The sequence below is a fragment of the Seriola aureovittata genome, chromosome 6, assembly GCF_021018895.1.
Source record: "Seriola aureovittata isolate HTS-2021-v1 ecotype China chromosome 6, ASM2101889v1, whole genome shotgun sequence".
In the NCBI taxonomy this organism is placed as follows: domain Eukaryota; kingdom Metazoa; phylum Chordata; class Actinopteri; order Carangiformes; family Carangidae; genus Seriola; species Seriola aureovittata.
In genome coordinates, this window is record NC_079369.1 from 4,814,258 (window position 1) to 4,834,542 (window position 20,285).

At 40.8% G+C, this 20,285-nt stretch overlaps 2 protein-coding genes across 2 annotated transcripts; one reads left to right on the forward strand and one right to left on the reverse strand.

Moving 5' to 3' along the window:
• The first annotated feature begins 2,202 nt into the window (after positions 1–2,202).
• Positions 2,203–7,715, forward strand: LOC130171270 (60S ribosomal protein L5). Its single transcript, XM_056379199.1, has 7 exons — positions 2,203–2,305; positions 2,426–2,541; positions 2,913–3,047; positions 3,351–3,553; positions 5,650–5,827; positions 7,199–7,287; positions 7,556–7,715. The coding sequence occupies exons 1-7, from the start codon at positions 2,218–2,220 to the stop codon at positions 7,653–7,655; spliced, it is 909 nt and encodes a 302-aa protein (XP_056235174.1). The 5' UTR covers positions 2,203–2,217; the 3' UTR covers positions 7,656–7,715.
• Positions 7,716–7,944: 229 nt separating this feature from the next.
• LOC130171269 (divergent protein kinase domain 1A-like) lies at positions 7,945–16,887 on the reverse strand. The gene is made up of 5 exons (XM_056379198.1): positions 16,461–16,887; positions 9,650–9,784; positions 9,415–9,522; positions 9,130–9,306; positions 7,945–9,032 (listed from the first exon to the last, which is right to left on the reverse strand). Exons 1-5 carry the CDS (start codon positions 16,512–16,514, stop codon positions 8,220–8,222), a joined length of 1,287 nt encoding a protein of 428 aa, XP_056235173.1. The 5' UTR covers positions 16,515–16,887; the 3' UTR covers positions 7,945–8,219.
• Between the last annotated feature and the right edge of the window lie 3,398 nt (positions 16,888–20,285).

Genomic DNA, 20,285 nt, shown 5'->3' on the forward strand with positions numbered 1-20,285 from the left:
TGTTGTAACAACAACTCACAACTTAAAAACTAACGCAACTAAAATGACTTAATCTGCAACTCAGTTAGGTATTGACTATAGCCTTAGGGGAGCAAATGGTTGTCCCTCAGTGGCATTGTACAATAAATTCTACCTTAAATTTGAATGAAGGGACTGATCTAAGTTATGTCTGGATACCAAACTCTGTGTACTTATTATGAATACCAGAAAGATAATTTCCTGCAGAAAGTGCAGGAGCTGAAATTCACTGTGTGAAAAAGCTGCAAAAGAAGGAGCAGCAGAAGGAAGGAAGAGGAGGAATGTTAAAAGATGTTTGGGGAAAAAAAGAAGCAAATGTAGAAGGAGGGGGGAAACAAATGAAGAAAACACTGAAATTTGACAATATATACTGTGAGATTACATACACTTGTCAATTGTCTGAGATTTTGACACACAAATTATACAATAAGTCTATAAACAGCTCTGTGTCGGCAATATTAGGCAGGGCAATATTGCAAATCAATGATTGTTTTATGGCAACATTTTATATATTTAATTTTTGTATCAGTGCCCAGTATTTAATTTGCTGGACTAATCAGATAACAGACATTTCTGTGTAGTTATTTTGTCAGGAAACAGTTTCTCCTGTGCTTTTCCTACTCTTACATCAAAGTGTCGTCCATGAACAAGCCCTACTGTTCATAACTCTTTTCATTCTTTTAATGTGAATGAAGGAGGCTTTTCTGAGTCTGCATATCAATAATGTTTACACAGTGGAGTAGAAGCAGGTTAAAAGTGCCTTCATTTTTTGTTTTTGCCAAAGACAGCACTATATGGAATTACAAATCTGGGCAGCGCTCCCTTTGCTCCCCTTGAGCTCCATAAATGATAAACCAAGCTCATTAACCCAGTAATAGGCAAAACATCAATGTGAAAATCTGAAAAAACTTGAAATTGTAATATACACTGTAAAACTATGTAAAGGTATTGAAAAAGCTGAAATAAATGCACTGAATAGTTTTAAGTGTTGTATTATGTTATGTAAATGATGTTTGAATGAGAGTTGTAAGTGATTGAGGAAGGGTTAACAACTGCTCACACATTTTGCCCTCATTATTTATGTATGGAAAAGTAAAGTTATGGGTAATATGAAGGGTATGAATTAGAAAGATTATTAAATGAGCTCAACATTTAGTCGTTATGAGGAAAAATACTGATGCAGATGGTTTGAAAATTGCAAGTATCTTAAACTGTGAGACTTATTTGGTCAGCTTTGAATCTCAAATAGACTCGTTCCTTCATTTTTATTTTATATAATTGTTTATTACGTTTTTTTCTTTAGTTTTCTTATTATTTATTTATTTATTTATCTATTTATTTATTTATTTATTCATTCATTTTCTTTCTATTCTTATTATTGCTTGCTCTGTTGTTCCTGTTGTTCCAGCAGTTTTCCCTGAACGTCGTTTGTGCCTTTTTGTCTGTTATAAAGATTGTTAATAAAGTTAGACTCGTTCCTGGTTAGAAGAAGAGAGTGGCGTTATTATGCTAACTGGCAGCCCCAGCTCGACAGGGGGCAGAGTGGTAAATCCTCTGCAGCATGGCGTCTCAGCCGCTCATCCTGTGACACGGTATTTACGGCGCATGCGCACGCCCGTTCTTCCTTTTTCCAGTGCAGCGGAGTCAAGCCCCAGTCTTTGGCTCCGGGCTCCTTCATAAGGAGACAAAAAGACTGCAAAATGGTTTGTAATTCGTCCCAATATGTACCTACGTGAATACCTAAGACATACATTTCGTGCCGTGTGGTGTCAGATGTTTAAAAACATGTTGCTGATGTTCAGATGAAGATAGATTCAGTCCAGCTAATGCTCACCCAGGGTCTGCTCAAACGTGGCCTAATGGCTACCTTCACAAACTCACTGCTTCCTGTTGTCTGTAGACTGCTTTAGTGTTATTGTTTTCATTAGCATGTGACCAGTGTGTCCCCAGGTTCACATCCCCCTGAATTTCCAATTTATACAGCTTTCCAACAGCCTGTCTTGCTTATCGTCAACCCTGTGTAGCAGTTGTGCTAACTCACGTCGTTCATTCCCTATGGCTCAAGCTTGCTGCTGTTAGCCTGGTCTAGCTTTACCATTTGACAGTGACAGCACAAACTACTTGCCACACAGCGAAAGGCAGTAAACTAACGTGGAGTTAGCTCTTGTTTCTCACTGTCAAGTCCCCGATGATGAGTGGATGCTTGTCTTGTTGCAGGGTTTTGTTAAAGTAGTGAAGAACAAGGCCTACTTCAAGAGGTACCAGGTCAAATTCAGGAGGAGGAGAGGTAAGACATCCCTGCAACTACATCCTACCTCCCCAAACTTCAGGTTACATGGAGTATTATTTGTAGGTAATTAATGTGTGTGTGTGTGTGTGTGTGTGTGTGTTCTCGTGCTCTCCCCAGAGGGAAAGACTGACTTCTTTGCTCGCAAGCGCCTGGTCGTTCAAGATAAGAACAAGTACAACACACCCAAGTACCGGATGATTGTCCGTTTCTCTAACAGGGACATCATCTGCCAGGTGAGCGCACGCTGAGATTTCTTTTGTCCTCACTTAATCAACATATGTGAATGCACAGGAATGTTTAACTGGAGAGCAGCTCTGTTAATCCCATAACATAAATCTGTGCAAAATAAGTTGTAGATAGTCTTGTCTAACAAACCTTAACTGTGCTAAAAATAAATACGGTCAAATCCAGATGTGAAGAATTCCATCTTTAGTTGGATTATATGCTACATAACATCAGTCTGAGCTGCTTGAACAATGTATGTAAGCATTAGAAATGCTGTCTTCTGTAGATCAATAACAGTAGTCAATATTCTTAGTCCACTGTCAACGTTCAGGGATATGAATGTGCTGTAAATTCATGATTGCTTGCCATTGCGTTGCAGATCGCCTATGCCAAGATTGAGGGTGACATGATCGTGTGTGCTGCCTACTCACACGAACTGCCAAAGTACGGGATCACCGTGGGCTTGACGAACTACGCAGCAGCCTACTGCACTGGTCTGCTGCTGGCCCGCAGAGTATGTATACCTCATACTGGTTCATACTGGTCCTCACACCTGATGTTGACGCTAGAGTAAAGTGACTTGGTGTGAAGAGATTCTGTTAATTTCTTAAAAAAAAAAACCCATTAAATTCTCTCTTGAAATTGTGTCATCGTGAAATAAAATAATTGCCCGCATTAAAAAAAAAAAAAAAAAAAATGTGGCTTGCATAGGTAAACCTGTGGAGACATGTTTTTAAAAAGTAGTTGGCTACTGAACCAGATATTGAACTTTGCATCTGAAATTTAAAAAAAAAAAAAAAAAAACTTTTGTCCTCAGCTCCTGAACAAATTTGGCCTGGATAAGGTGTACGACGGCCAGGTTGAGGTGACAGGTGATGAGTTCAATGTGGAGAGCATTGACGGTCAGCCAGGTGCTTTCACCTGCTACCTGGACGCGGGGCTTGCCAGAACCACCACGGGCAACAAGGTGTTCGGTGCTCTGAAGGGGGCTGTGGACGGAGGCCTGTCCATCCCACACAGGTAACCTTGTCCCACTTTTGCTTACAGACATGTTTAGATGGGAACTTCTTTGCTTGGCAACACAGGCTATGTGTGGGGGGGAAATATTTTCAAGTGACTTTGAAACTTGAACTTTGAAATGTCAGTAAGAAACTTAAGTGAATTAAACTCAGTAAAAGCTGCACATGAGAATGCGGAAACGGTTTACATCTTTATAGAAACTGTCGATGTGGCTTCTTGATGATTCATTCCTTCGTTTTTTTTTGTTTTTTTTTTTTCATGGAAAATATTTTGGCACGCCACAGTATGAAAACGCGGGTACAAATGATAAACGGCTGGTATCCATTTAGGACATCATTAATGTTATTAACACCTTGTAAATCCTAAAATGGCAACAGTTAGCTCTGAAAAGTCTATTCATGACCTTTTTTTTTTTTTTTTTTTTTAAATAACCTTCCTTTTTCTTTTTAGTTGGTTTTATTTCCACTTTAATCGGAGCGTAAACGATCTTTTAGTTGAAGTGCGCAGGCTTCCTGTCAAACCACTGAGTCAGTGAGGATTTCTGTAAGAATGATGCAATGAATTACATTTAGGAGCGGTTGCTTTTATATTCCGTTTTATCATTTGCGAAGTCGATGTGAATGTATGTCAAAGCTTGTGCCGAGGCTGCTCTTGTCAGATTCTGGAATTACAATAGGTTTCATCTCGTCTACCAGCAGCTTTTTGCTATTTGCAAACACTGATTTTTACTTGAAATATTTAAATAATGGCTTTAAAAAAAAAAAAGAAGAAGAAATCACATAAAATAGTAGTAGCTCATACCTCATTTAAAAAAAGCCATGCGGGTCACAACACCAGTCGTCCTATGAGGATGTGTCATCTGGATGTCTCGTCCAACCATCCTGAGCATTGTTGACCAGGGAATTCAAGTCAGTCGCTGCCTTGGGTGAACAGGCATCACCGTTAGGAATGTAAATAACTTTTATAAGAGGCTTTTATCTTCATAAGAAGTGGACTGAATAGAGAGGGAGTTGTATGAATGGACTCAACACAGGTTGAACTCTAGCTCAGTAACCTTTTGTGTCAAATGTGCATCTCCAAACATGAAAGATAATAAGTGAATAATCTGACTCATAAGACTTTAAGCAGCGGTTTTGACCTCAGACTGACAGTTTTACTTGTCACTTTGGCAAGTCACTAGCTACTTGTAAAAATGCTCATCAGGTTGTCACCATTCATTTTTCATTCATCAGCTCCTACATCCTGTCCGCGTCATCTATTGTCAGTTAGCGGAGGAGCTCAATCACATTAAAAAACATGCAAAGCCTATACGTTTGCCATGCGTACCATTGTTGCATATATGTGCACACACGGATTTAAATGAATTAATGTTGTGCTTCACAACACTCGGGTGGCATCCGATTTTGTTTACTGGAACAGTACTTTTCTCTTTACAGAGAAGACATTCAAAAATAAAATGGGTGTGTGTGTGGTCTAAAATCAGGAGGAAGAATACTTGATGATTTCAGTGTTGTATTGATGATGAACTGAATGTTTGTTGTTTGGTTACTAAAGATCCATTTAAGCAGTTTCCAGTTGATCTGCTTCTAAAATATGATGTGCACCAGGATGAAGAAATTGATGCGTTTCAGCGGCAGTGTAGTAGATTTGCCTGACAACATGTTAACTGTTTATATTTTGGTCCAAGCAGATTTAAATGATGTCTGTACAGCTTGTTTGTGTTCACGAGAAAGCGAGGTGGAAATAGCAGCTGAATGCTCGCCACCTCTACAATTTCCATATACTGACATCCAGTCACAGTTTGGACGGAATACAAATGAGACGGAAATAAATAATAAATACTAAGTGTAGATGCAAGAAGCACAATGTGGAGGTGCTACCTGGTAACTTATTTAGATGCAGATCGTTTTTAATGGCACATGGGAACAGGGCCCACGTGGAAACGAAAGTGCCGGCCGCTGAAACAGCAGCACGTCAGAGTAACTGTACAAGCTGTAATGCACTGCTGTGCTTAGGCTTTGAGTTAATGTCTTGAAACAATGTCTGGAGGTCGTGTTTTTTTGTTTGTTTTTAATTGTTTTTTTTTCATCTTCCAGCACAAAACGCTTCCCTGGATATGATACAGAGAGCAAGGAGTTCAACGCTGAGGTCCATCGCAAACACATCATGGGCGTCAACGTGTCGGAGTACATGAGCTACCTGATGGAGGAGGATGAGGACGCTTACAAGAAGCAATTCTCCCGCTTCATCAAGAATGGAGTCACCCCTGATTCGGCAAGTCTTTTTTTTTTTTTTAATTTAATTTAATTTTAATTTTTTTAAATTTAAAAATATTTTTTTTTATGAATTATTATACAATGTACAAAGACTTAACTGGTACTACTACTTATGACACTGCTTATCGATAAACAATACTCTAATTGGTTCTTTATCGTTCTAAGAGAAACAAAAACAAATTGAAAACCTAACGAACATTGGTTTATTTTTTATTGGATATACTGTATATTAATTAACATTCTTGAGCAGCAAACTGCAACAGCATTGTTTGAACAAACCACTAATGGCTACTTTTGCGTTCATATTATTTAGTTTACTCCGTGTGTGGGGCTCTGACAGATGAGAGCTCTTAGGACTGGAAAAGTGAGAATGCATCATAGACAAATGTCTGTAGTAAAGAGAGTAGAACAGAAAAAATCGGAACTTAATGATATTGAATAATTAAATACCGTGGCCCATTTAATACCTGGTTTTGACATACTTTCCATGTAGCAGCCACAATTCGTAGCATGATATAGTATCTTAATATTTGTCAGTGATGGCAGTCGATGCTGAAAAAGCATTTGATCGTCTTGAGTGAGTGGCCTTTTTGTTAAAGTCTTAGGAATATGTAATTTCCCAGCTGAGATGACACATTTTGTAAAAGGAAAAAAAAAAGAGAAAGAAAAATTATACAAAAATCCTAGAGGTAGGATTCATAGAAATGTCTCATGCTTGAGTCTTGCCCTTCAGTTAATTTCCTGGCCCATGAGCTCAGAGCTTTTGCCTATCAAATGAAAATTACACTCTCATTAGTGGCAAATTTCATTTGGCCCATTAGTGATTCCTCATTAGAAAAGCTGTGTGTCATGCTGTAGTGATCATGTCTTTTGAACCAGGAAAGTACCAGTCTGAATACACTCCAGTTAGCACTTGTGTAGATGGATTTTGTACAATTTCAAATAAATCATTGACATCAACTAGCTTTAATTCTGCCCCAGCTTGTGCACAATTGGGCACTAATTGATATTTCTGAACATTATAATCCCATTAATAGATGGAAGTCCTGTCAAAAGTTGCATTGAAATACTGATGCAGGACGTGGTTCCCTCTGTGCAGGCGTCTAGAGGAGCAGTACTGATCAATCCCTTGTACAGAGTCAGAATTGACTCATACACACAACATTGCATTTGTTAATTATGTTACCTAATTGTTGACAAGCTTGTGGATCTGTCTTTTCTGTCTGAAATTATTTGATACATACTTCCAGATCTGCAAAAACACCAATATTTAATACAGTATTTACCATTACAACTACTCTTAATTTAGGAATGAATTGTACCCAGGGATGATGTGAAGTAAATTTTTGGCTGGTTATCCATCTTTCAGATTGAGGAAATGTACAAAAAGGCTCATGCTTCCATTCGTGCGAACCCAGTCCATGAAAAGAAGCCTCCCAAAGAAATTAAGAAGAAGAGGTAAGAAATTTTAAATGCTCTAACAAATGAAAAACTTTGGCAAATATTTGAGGTTGTGGGTTATAGTCACATAATCTGTATTCAGAGGGAATGTAGTGACTTTAATACATATGGCTTTAGTATAAATACAATTGGGAATTTACATTAGACCTGTGGACACACCAGGAAGGTACAAAACACCACGTGTCTTTTTGAACTAGTTTTACGCAGCAGTTTGGATGTCATTGTATGAAATGGCAGATGCTAATTGTGCATATCTCTGACCTAGGTGGAACCGTGCCAAGCTGTCTCTGGCCCAGAGGAAAGACCGTGTCGCCCAGAAGAAGGCCAGCTTCCTCCGGGCTCAGGAACAGGAGGCCACAGACTGAAGCGTCAGTCTGCTGGGTTCCTAATGCAAAAGTTTGTCCTAATAAATCTTTCGAAAAAGAGTCGGAGATTTTGTGTACTTTGTCATATTGCACTTAATGTATCCTATCCCTGCCGTGCCGGGGTCCTTGTTTTTTTCTACAGGACTTACAAGTTGATTTTGTCATTTTGAGTCATGCAAAGAAAAGACTCATCATTTCTGCGAACACATATACCCTCTACACACAAGTCGTCGTCATCTGTCTCGAGTCAGATGGATGTAGACGGTGCGCTGCATTCACTATTCAGGAATATGGTTCAAATTTATTTTTTGTCATCGTTTCAAAAAAATTGCACTTTCTAATTTTGCTCCAGTACATTAACAAAGTTTACTTAATATTACATCATTTAATAAAGTGATATTTCATGACGGAACTAACTCCTTCAAAATAAAATACATCAGTTATACATGTAAAGTTGAATACAAGAGGATTCTTACTGTTTCCACAGTGAAAATGACCATTATTTAATTTAAAAACGTCATGGGGCAGGAGTCTGTCCACGTGCCTGTGTGCAGTGCTTGCTTACTAGGAGTCTTTAGTATGAGAGATTTTCTTCCACAGCAAAGTCTTGAGATTGTTCAGAATCAGTGAGTGCTCTATTTCCATCTGTTCCGATGAGCCTTTGAGTGCAATGCAGGCATACAGCTGCTTCTCAAGCTCCTCTCTCACGTCAGATGGTGCTCCCCTCAGAATATAGTCCTTGAGTGCTTCGCAGGCTTTGGCTAAGTTTGGCCTGGTCACCTCGGGTGTGCAGCGGTGCTTGGTGAGGTCGCAGGAAGTGAGGCAGTCGGCACCGTAGAGACAGTCCTCGTCCACATCGCAGCGCTGCTGCCTGATAACCTCTTGGAAGATTGCCTCAGGAACAATGTACCGTGCGTCCATCACCTTCAGGTCATGGCGGTCGTTGTAGCCAAAACTGGTGGCGCTTACATCGCACATGAGGAAGCTGCCAAAAGTGCCATGGAAAACGTCCTCGACCAGCTCCAGCAATCCGATGGAGATCTTGGACTTGTGTGGCCAGGAGGGGGTGAACCACTGGTCCATGCTGCGGCGCAGACCCGCAGGAATCCACACCTCGATAATCCAGGGTAGACTGATCCCATAAAGAGGAGAGTGTGGCACCTTCTCCATCACATAGAGGTCTCCACAGAAGCCCAGCAACTTGGGCGTGTGCTCTCTATCTTGTAGGACTAATGCCAACAGGAACTCGTTGAGCTGCAGCAGAGCCCACGTGGAGCGAGCCTCAGGCAGCGAGATGTGACCATCCTTATTGGCATCCGCAATAGACAACACTTGGGTTGCCAGGTCTGCGAGGTTGGCCTGATCCCCGACTTTAGCCTGTCGACAAATCAAAAAGTCACATGACAAACCAAGGTTTTTGATTCAGACTTGATGTTGGACTTAAGTCTCTAGTGTTTAATGAAGACTTTCTGACCTTTAGGTGGTTGAGGATCATCTCCCTGAACTTTTCCACTGAGGTGCCCTTGGTGGGCTTGTTGAAGGCCACAGCCTCCTTCCTGGGCTCCATCTCATTTCCCAAATCATAATGAGGAGCCTCCTCCATCTGGCACTTAATGACCCCCTCCAGGTCTCCCCAGCTCCCAGAGTAAACCTAGAATAAAGGTAGGCCAGAGGTGAAGGTGGATTACTAACAAACAGCCTGAAGAGGACTGTTTGATTTAATAAAAAAAACTAAAAAAAACAAAACAAAAACACTGACCTGGCTGTTGGGCTTGGCAGTGAAACACTTCCCCAGATAAAGAGTATCTTTCTCACACAGGCTGCTGCAGGCCGAGCCATCAATCACTCCTTTTCTGTATTTGTCACACTGGGGGAAAAAAAGAAATGGGCGGGAAAAAATGATCAACAGCACAAAAGGAACTGGGATATGAACTCGTGCTGCAGAGGGGTCAGGGTTGGGGTCAGGGTTAGGGTCACGCAAAAAAGACACTCACTATTGAATTTTTGCAGTCGTGCCCTCGACACAGCTCCGTGTAGGATGAGTACTCCACATACACTATCCAGCTCCCCACGAACACCGCCAGCCAGGAGAAGAACAGGTACTTCATATGTAGGTAGGAGAATCTGGCCTGTTGAAAAAATGTCAGAGATTTGAAACACCGTCGGAACAAATATCTACTTTAAGAGTGACTTTACAGATTTACTGTGATATGCTCAAGTACTTTCGGTTCAATGGTATTTGGATATTTACCGATCAAGCTGTTTGAAATGTACACGTGGGTGTGGATGTTTCAGTCCAATAAAAACAGATTTCTTTTTCATATAACAAACATTATAAGAGATTAATGAGAGGATGCGAGTCATGTCTGTTGCCTGAGGACCTGTTCATCAGTCCCGTCTTTCATGTGAGGAGCACACAGTCTGCCCTTACCCGGAAAAATCTTGTTTTTTGTTGTTTTTCAAGCAAAGCAGTGACCTTTGCATTAATCTGAATATTCTTAGTAGCAATGTTAAGTCTCAGGATAAATGCACAATACACAGCTGTGTAAGGAGATGGGTGTTCACCTGACAGGGAGGTCTAAAGAAAGACACTAATTATTTGCACCATAGGAAATGTAGGATCCAGCGTTTTCCCAGCGTGGCACAAATTAGGAAATAAAAGTGAGGACACCTCAGCTTGTGCTGCTGTGATTCAGTTCATTTCAAAAAGAATATTAATTTTTTTTTGTCTCTTGCAAGTGACAGATCCTCCTCTCCTGCCTGCCAGCCTCTCTCCCCCTTTTTTTCCCTCTCTCTCTCTCTCTGTGTGTGTGTGTGTGTGTGCACTTAATTACAGGAGGGGAGTCAGGTGCGCAGGAGTCCAGTCAGCAGCTGCCAGCCATCATCATCTTCCTGCTCTGACTCAAATAGCTGGTTCCTAACCTCATCTCTCCTCGACTGTCTGTCTCTCGCGGACTGTTTACTCCCGTCAGTCATATTTTCAGCCTCTCTAATATATTTCCCCCCTCCCCCCGGTTTCTAAATCCTCTTCTCCTCTGCCTGCAGTTCCCCGGCCCGATTTCTGCCCTCGCCTTCACTCTTTCTGTCTCCACACTTTACGAGCTGACTCTGTTCTGGATCCCGGCTCCCTGGACTGCACTTCCCCAGCTTCCTTTAACAGGATCCCCACCAAACCCTGGTCCAACTCTGGCTCCAACCCCAGCTAAGACCTATCCTCCACTCTGCTCTGGCCCAGTTTAACTGCCTCTCAGGCCCAGTCATTCCCCTACATCTGAGCAAGCTATCAAATTAAACGATTTACTTTATTGATCCTGCTTCAAGCCTCTGTGGTCTGCTCTTGGATCCACTAACAGACTTAACAATAACCGAATGGATGTGCAGTATTTATTTGCTTTAATAGGTTTTTTTTTTTGTGAAAACAAATTATTTGGTGGTTGAACTGATTAGATTTAATCTTTTAAAACACTATCTAATGGAAAGGCTGTATTCAGGCACATTTCTTTACAGACTAGCAGTATTAATTAACACTACTTCATTTGGGGTGGCTGTGGCTCTGGAGGCAGAGTGGGTTGTCCACTAGTCAGTTGGAGGTTTGGGTTTTTTTTGCCCCGCTCCTCCAGTCCACAAGTGTCTTTGTGCAAGACACTGAACCCCGAATATCTCCTGAAGGTAACCAACACGTTGCATGGTAGCTTACTTCCGAGTAAATGAATGGGTGAATGAGGCAAATTGTAAAACGCTTTGGATAAAAGCTCTAAATACATGCAGCCATTTACAAATATATTATTTCTGGCTCTTTGGGTCCAGCAGAACATTATCTCCTTTTTAAGTTAAAATTGTCATGTGCATGTTTTTTACACATCCAGCTCCTGAGGGAAATATCTCGCTCTTAAGAAGGTAAACGCTCTACTATGTTCATCAGGTAGTTGCTAACTTTGCCTGCCGCGTCCGTCATGTGTCTCTTTAAAAACCCTGAGCTAAAAGATGCTCAAAATCCTCCACAGGACTGAAAGGAGCTGTTCGGGTTAGGGTCGTCACCATAATATGAATTAAAGGCCAAGCTGAAAAAGAAAAGTATGAGAACATGATGCATCAGAAAATGCAAACTCTGTTATGGAGCTGAAGTAGCTGTGGATGTTGACCGTATTACCTGACATCATAATAAAAGCGTACCATCATAGGAGATACTACTGAACCATTTAATGAGATGAAGATGCAGTTTTACAGAAGTGACAGAAAAACACTTGGCTTCTTTTCTTATCTGTGGCTAACATCTTTGGACAGCTATTAATAAATTGGGGCATGTTATGTGCTCAGTGAGTGGTGTGTCAACCTTACAGAAAAACATTTTTAAGAGGTTATAATATGCTAAAAGTCAATATAGAAATCATTTAATTCATTTTTCATTTAGCCTATTAGTAAGAGAACAGGCCTGTGAGTGGAATACAAATTAGTTCCAAACTGAGTTGTATCAGGCTACATCATTAATGCAATTGCCTCTAAATAGGTGCTATGTAATTAACAGTAAATGCTGTTTGTGGTCTGGCACGGCAGCAGTGGAACATTTAGAGCGACTCCAGACTCATTACCTCGTCTTTTGATTTTCTTTCTAATTCCCCAGCTGATAAATACAGTCTGTGTAGATCCATAATGGTGTTCCTCCAATTGGAGAACATTAGTGAAAAAGAAGATACTTTTTTGCAGCCCCACTTTCCACTCTATTAATGATTCTTGCACTCAGTGCTTGATATTGATGGACTCCCTCTGCCTCCACCCTCTGCCCCTTTCAGTTCGAGTTTTCTTTATTGGCTTAAGTGTCTTTATCTGCCTCTGCTATTTGCATTTCTGTAACACTTTGTGCTTCATCTTCCTGTGAGATCTTTTTGACAACTTTTACACTAAAACAGAAAATAGCTTGATGGTGTGAGGAAAAGGCAAAATGTGAGTTTGAGTCATTTGTATTTGTCTTTAAATGGATTTTCCATCCATTTTCTTTCATTTATTTTGACATCACTGACAGTGCAGAACTGAAGCTCTCAGACAGCCTCTGTATGGCACACTCTAATCTAACTTTAATCTTTTATCTCATATAGTCTGTATTGTGGAAATGCCATGATCGGACGTCATTCAGCAGAGTTAGATGACTTTTTGATTTACTGGATGGATTTTTTTTCCCCAGTAAATTATGTAGGAGTACATATGTCACAGAAAATATATTTAAAGGTCCCAAATTGTATAAAAGTAGATTCATTCTTTGATTATACAGCAGGTCTCACACCGCCTGTATTCAGAAACTGAGCCTTAAAACAAGCTATCAGGACTTCTGTTACTTTGTGATGTCACAACAAAACAGTCACCGCTCTCAGCCATGACCCCAGCATGGCCCACTCACCATCCAGCCTGGCAGGATTTGGTTTCTCTGTTTACCTGAAATCTGGTAGATTTTTATTTGCTCACTTAGCCAATCGGAAGAGAAGCTCAAAGCATCCTCTCCTCTGATTGGCTCACTGCCCTGTTGTTAATAGAGCTCCAGAGAGAAGCCTGAGAGAGGAGATGAAAAACTACATTGAGATGCTTTTTGGTTCTTAAAACCACAAATACATCTTCTTATGGATCAAAACCTTAAAATAAATGTGAAGTGTACAATATGGCACTACAACTAATGTATAGAATGAGAATTAATATTACTAATCAGAGGCATTCGCAGGTATTTCATTGCGGCTGGACAGAAAAATCCGTCTGGCCTGTCTAGAATTTGACCCAAGTGTTTCTAAAATCTGATTGCCACTCGTATTTAATCATGATCTGTCCACAATTAATAACAAAGGCTAAACATATAAAATGTGTGTTATAGTCATCAATCAATAGATGTTTACATTACAGCATTTATGTACCATTCATCTTACAAACACCCCACATATCCTCATAATCCAATTATCCCCGGCAAGCTATTTGAATATGATTTCTGCCCCCTGATCAATTGATTGGTTTGCTTACAAATCTGACCATACAGACCCACAGCAAATTTAACAGAAGTGACCACACAAGTAAGCGCTCCGTCCACCTCGCATCGATTTTTCCCTAGGTGAAATGCATCAACAGCAAAAGCATTATGGAAATAACACTCTGCGGGGGAAACAAATGTATGGCTGGCCTTTCTCTGATCGATAGATTGCGGCTTTCATTTCAACTCTGGCCGATGCATTTCTATCTCTGGGATTACATATTGACCCTTTGTGAGGAGGAGAGAGTTACACAAACATGGCTAATGAGGTGATATTGATTGTGGCTGCTGTGACAGCTATTAATTAGAGACTGACTGGGAACTGTGGCCATATGCTGAGGTGGGTGGAAAGAAACGTCAGTCTTGATCTAGATGAACTCCTTCCTCTTCTACCCACCCACATCCCCGTTATCCAAACCATATTAAACCTTAAAGTTCTTTGAAGTGACACACCAGCATATGAGTACATGCTGTACAGTTACAGAGAGCCACCTGACGTTGAACTACAGAGGCAGAGAGGAGATTAAAGCTGATCAAGAACAGCACATTGCTGCTCTGACACTTGGTTTTTGCAGCCGGCACACCATTCATCCATTATGTATGATTATAAAGCTATCCCTCAGAGGCTGCCGGTTAATGGGCTGCTGAGAAAGACATGAAAACATGGAGAGAGCTGGAGGAGTGAAAAGCGAGATATATATATATGAATAGTTTGTTTGATGTCATTGACAAATATAAGCCATAACACCTGAGAGAGTTACGCTCCTACAGCAGTCCGTGTCTCGATGCCACAGTCTGCACATACACTACAAAGATCTGACTCATCAGAGTCCAGACAGCTCGCAACCCCCCACCACACACACACACATGCACACACACACACACACACACATGCCACCACCACCCCTCTACACACACATACAAAGCATGCATTTCCATGCTGACTCAACACTGCGACATTCACACATGTGAACATTACTTTATCAACGGTTGCTCTGTCTGTCATGACGCTCTAAATCTTAACAATCCAACAATCAAACACCATGTGCTCATGGTCCTCTCACAAACAATACACACAGTAAAATGCAAGCACAAGTTATTGCTGCAAGGACTGCGGCTTCCTGTTGGGGGAAACTCCCTCCCATATCTAAACTAACAACAGCTTTAGTGTGAAATAAAGTCCGTAGTATTATTTCTAATTGCTTATAATAGCTTATAGGTCATATTTTTAAAGCATTTTAAATCATCACTGAAATCAAATTGGATCTTCATTACTTTACTTTCACACAGCTGCAGCTACAGTGCTCTCTCTCTCTCTCTCTCTCTCTCTCTCTCGCTCTCTTCATTTCCACTCTTGCTGATGGAGCTGTATTCACAAAATGTCACGATTTAACATTTTCTATTCAATTCAGGTTAATCATTACATTACATTCCATCATTTTAAATGTAAATTAAAGAAAAGTAGAATATAAAATTATTCATTTATACAATACATCTGTGAAAAGAAAATCTACAACAGTGAGGCCAAATAGTAATGGGAATTCAAAAATAAAAACCGGTGAAACGATTAAAGCTCTTAATGCAAAGAAAATCAGTCTCAATAGACGTCACTGTTCAGCATCAGCTTGACTGACTGACACTAAAGTTTTCAACTGGCACTTCATGCTTTTACCTACTTCACCTTTAAACTGTGTGTTTGAAGCCTCTCTATGACACGAAGATATAAGCGACGACATGATCCATTAAGCGTGTGCAGGAAAACTGTGCTGGATCAAACATGTCTGTACCTGATTGTAAAATATGAACGGGCTATGATAGGCTAGAGCAGATCTGCATACGAACAAAACCATAATTTCTCGGCTTACAGGACTTGTCAGTTTCTGTATTTCAGTGGAAGTAGCTTCTCTCCAAGGATCACTGAATGACACTTCTTAAGTTGTCACTGGAAGGCTGAGGTGGCCTAGAAAACTGAACGATGCTGGTGGCTGTCTCTTGAGACTGGCTGTCTCTCCCTCTGTTCCCTTCATTTGACAGTTTTTGTCTCTAACATGCAGCGGCAGGGGCAGGAAGTGTGCAGCACCAGCTGAGGCCCAAGGATCCTAAATTTGGGTTCCTGACACCTACACATGTCCTTGAGGGGCTTCCCCAGCAGAGTTTAATTTAACTTGTGAAGAACGTCACTGTGGACTTCACCTAATTTCACTCACAGCAAACTGTTACATAATGTTCTTCAAATGCTTCCCAGATGAGGATGATCAGGGCAGCATCACATCAAATACATCTATGATTTAGTATTCATCCACGGGACGCGAAAAGTAATTCCACTGAATGATGGTAAAGCAGCCCAACAATTTAAAGCATGTAAAGCATTTCTTACCCCCCAAGAAAAAAAAAAAGTCACGTAAACAGCATCAGACTTATGTAATATAATGAAGGTTGGTAATAAAGTTTTACAGCCTCAGACACAGCAAGCCTCGCTTGAACGTATGACTGTACCAGCTGGATGCATCATGGAAGTGGTTGCTACAGCAACGGGGATCAGGAGGATGGTTGATTCCTGTCGAGCCGTCGAGCATCAAGTGAAACCTAGCAGCAATACCTACAAATTATCACCAAATCCATTTGCAATATATGAAGGTCAAATGATAAAACGGTTGAAGGCTGTGACAGTTATCAGTCGCTTGCTGTCTACTTTTAAGATTACCAAGTGTGTGTAACGGACTACAGCTACATAGATAGAGACGGGTAGATTCCCAATTGCACTTTTCACCGGAGTGAAGAGGGATTTCCCAGAAGCTTACCTGGATGTACAGAGGCTTTCTGAAGAACCCCCATGGAAACAGACCTCTTGCCATGGCAAATGCAGAACATCTCACAACAGCTGCTGAGGAAATAAATTCGGCGTGCACTCGGTATCAGACAACGCCTATTGGGTTAACCCTGGAGAATGTCCAAATATTAAGCATCAGTGATTCAGTCGGCGGCAGCGTGGATGTGCACTTAGATGCGGCGAGGCAGCGGACTGAGCTGCGCCGCCGACTGCAGCGAAGTCAGACTCATGTTGGCCATGAGCACTTCTGGGGCGTTTTGACCAGTTACAGGAGGATGGGCAACACTTCGTCACCATTTGTGCTTCATTTTCAATTTTGCACGTTTTTTGTTGTTGTTGTTGTTTCTCTTAACAAAAACCATGAGCTTTTTTTTTCTTCTTAACAGCCATTTAGCCTATTGCTATGAACAAACCACAAATTGGATAAAAAACGAAATTAATAAATAAAGTCAGATGTTGTTAGACAGTTTGGTTACTATTTGGCTCTATTTTGGGGGCTTACTATAAAATAGACGGTTTATTTCACATGCGAAGTGTCTGAAAACCAGGTGCTTATTTGTCTTTTTTATTGTGAGTAAACTTTAAAGCCACTATAATCAATATTTTTCCATTAACGCTGAAAGAGGTTGTTTGCAGTGATGAATCTGCAGAGAAGTGTCTACTGACTCTGCACGGCTCTACAGAGTGATATGCATGGACTGTAAATAAAGATGGTCGTAGCCTCTGTGATGTCAACCACAGGCTCAAGAGTGGGCTGTCACGCCGTTGCCACCTTGGCCGTGCCTGACTCCAGCGAACTCCCCGGCTAATCCAAAAATGGGCAAAGATATGCAGACGTGCCCCTATAGAGCTGAGACTTCAGTGCATGCCAGTATGTGGCGAGCATATGCTCACCTACCTGTCACTCAAAGCCGCATGCCCTCAATTATGCATAACTTCAAGCTTTGATAAAATTTAATGAGTGAGTTATGTTAAAATTCAGACCCCGTACAGTTGTCATGAAGGAGGAAATTAGCTGTAGAGACCAAAACTGGTATGCAGCCTGTTTGTTATCAAACAACAGACAGACAGTGTGAACAACTCTCTGGTGAACATCAGTGATGAGGGAAAAAAAAGTAGTTCAAACTACTTTATCAAATTGACAATGTACATGTGATGGAATTATAACAAAGTATAATACAAAAAAATAATGTCAGCAAATAATGCCACTCAGTTGAGTTTATTCCAAAAAAGTACCTACTTGTTCACAGGTCATAACATCAACCAAAAATAAAATACCCCACCATTCATGAGAAATCGCAAGGAATGTCAGTTCTGGTTGCGTAAACAATAACTGATTAAGTATGGCCATGGTGATTCTTCCTCGGGCTGAGAATCAGGAGGTTTATCCATGATGATGTTGTAGCTGTGAGACCACTGAGCAATGCCCTCAGCTTTTGCACATGCACTACACAAAGGTCAAGTGTGTGGTGTGGACTGCCTAACAAATGCATTGCCTGGACGTGTCTTCACAGCGGTCGGGGGCTGCTCAGAGGGCGTTCAATTACCGTAGAGAAGCAATGGTGATGTAAAAAGTCCTTTTGTGGCCTAAAATTGTTTGTAGTTTCAGTAGTTAACTACAACAAAAATGGCAAAAAAAAGGAGTAACTAGTTGAATCACTATGCTCATATGAATGTAGTTGAACTACCAGCAAGCTACTGCAAAATGTAGTTAAACTATTAATTTAATTACATGTAGTTCTCTGCTCCCAAAACACTGGTGAACATAGTGGGTATCCAGCTGCTGAAGAGCCAGATGTTTTTCTCGGGAGTTGGTCGGAATCAAAACAAGCTTGAAGGAGAGTGAATGCGGATTTACCTTTGTACATCAGTGGGAAAATGGGTGAATGCAGATTATTGGATGTTAATAAGCTTGACTACAGTTGTCTAAAGTCAAGTTTTTCTTTTTTTTCAAATGAGAAGACCTGTTCGATAAAGATAGAAATGTGATTTTGGAAGGATGTAAACTTGTAGGGGAACCCCTGTGAGGCAAAGATGGACAGAAAATTGTGAATTCTTATAATGTTGATTGAACCTAAGAGCTAGCTTACTAAAGCTGTAAGGGACCTTTAAATTCTTTCCTTGCTACATTTTGGAACAAATGACCTACACAATCAACCTCTGTTCCTAGAAAAATTGCCTTCAGGGGAGCGTTGCTGGTTTAAAACAACAACAACAACAAAAGGTCCTTCCAGGCAGACTTTCTCAGTCTTGTTGGAAACTGCGAGATCTGTCTCCGCGGAGGATGAGACAGATCTTAAGGGACAAGTCTCACAGCTCAGAGCGAAGCAGCTTGTGTCAGCGGGGGAGGAGGAGGAGGAGGAGGAAGAGGAAGAGGAGGAGGAGGAGGAGGAGGAGGAGGAGGAGGGTAGAGAATAAGAAGCTGTCAACTTCAGAACCAAAGTGTGGTCATGAATCACCACCATTTTTTGTCTTGATTTAAATTTCATAGGGTTTAGCCGTCATCCATGTTAAACGCACAATGTCGCTGGACACTTTCTAACAGTGGGGAAGCAGAGGTAGCAGGTAGCGCATCTTCTTCTTTATGTACTGTCTACAGTGTTTTGTACTTGACTCTTTGGGATGTGAGACGTCTTGCTGGCATCCAACCCAGAGATAAAAGACTGTAAGACTGCTTCTCAGGGGAGTGCACCAACAAAAAGGTAATGGGCACTCAGTTATTCAACACATTAGCATGGGCAGCACATGCATTATCATCCATCAAAACAAACAACAGCCTAACTTTTCTGTCACTGCATTTCAGGAAAAAATCTGTGCCAAGTGTGAAAACACAACAGAGCAATTTGTCTTTACAATTAGATATGACGGATTTAATTGCACAGGAATAAAGAATTCATGAAGCACAACAGAACTGCATCGCTAAATTCCTAATAGAGAGAAACACAGACTTGTAGGAGCCTCGAGGATGGTAACCGGATGCAGATAAGGTATTTCCTGCAATTATGTAATACTGATCACCTTGAGGCAGTTTGAGTGGGCAGATAAAAAAGAAAAGAAAGAAAATCATATTTCCACATAAGAACCATTCAACAACAGCCTTGCTGATGCAAAGATGAAGATAGCGGCACCACTTGAGTGCACAGTGGATATTACAGAGATATATGGGCTTTTGCAGTAAGATGGAGTCCTCTTTTGTTGTTAAGAATAGATAATTATGTACAATTTTCACAATGTATGCACAACATATTGAATGCCTCATCCACAAACATAACCTTTCAGGTTAATTAACACTAGAAAACATCTGCACTCATTTTGAATTTCCATGCCTAAATTAAATTTACCGTTCATCACATACAATAAACCTTGCTCTCCAGTCTTACAGCCCACACCTGCTCATTACCTTGTTGGTCCATTAACATCCATCAAAACCCAATAAGTGGCCTGCATGGGCAAGGAATGAAAGGAAGTGTCTGACACAAAGCACAACAGAAATAATTTACCATGTCAACATTTACTGATGTAAGCACAGTGTGTACCTGTGATGAAAATAAGGACAATGACCAGGAAGATGTTTGTAACAGTTATATTGAGGGTGACGACTAATTTCAAAGAGGGTGATGAAAATGAAAAAAAAAACAAAAGAGATTCACAACAGAGAAAAATACTTTATTAAACCTGCTTTGCAGGGAGAGAGCAAACAAAGATGTAAGAATAACTGTTGCTAGCCTTCCCCCTCATGGCGACACGCCTGTATTACAGTTACATCCAGCTTTCTTACAGTAAGTCACTTGGGATG

Coding starts and splice junctions, on each gene's coding strand:
- LOC130171270 (XM_056379199.1), top strand. CDS start 2,218: ATGCTTGTCTTGTTGCAGGGTTTTGTTAAAGTAGTGAAGAACAAGGCC. Junction 3,048..3,350: donor GTCTGCTGCTGGCCCGCAGA/GTATGTATACCT, acceptor TTTTGTCCTCAG/CTCCTGAACAAATTTGGCCT. Junction 7,288..7,555: donor AAAGAAATTAAGAAGAAGAG/GTAAGAAATTTT, acceptor TCTCTGACCTAG/GTGGAACCGTGCCAAGCTGT.
- LOC130171269 (XM_056379198.1), bottom strand. CDS start 16,514: ATGGCAAGAGGTCTGTTTCCATGGGGGTTCTTCAGAAAGCCTCTGTAC. Junction 9,307..9,414: donor CTGCCAAGCCCAACAGCCAG/GTCAGTGTTTTT, acceptor CCTTTATTCTAG/GTTTACTCTGGGAGCTGGGG. Junction 9,033..9,129: donor TGATCCTCAACCACCTAAAG/GTCAGAAAGTCT, acceptor ATTTGTCGACAG/GCTAAAGTCGGGGATCAGGC.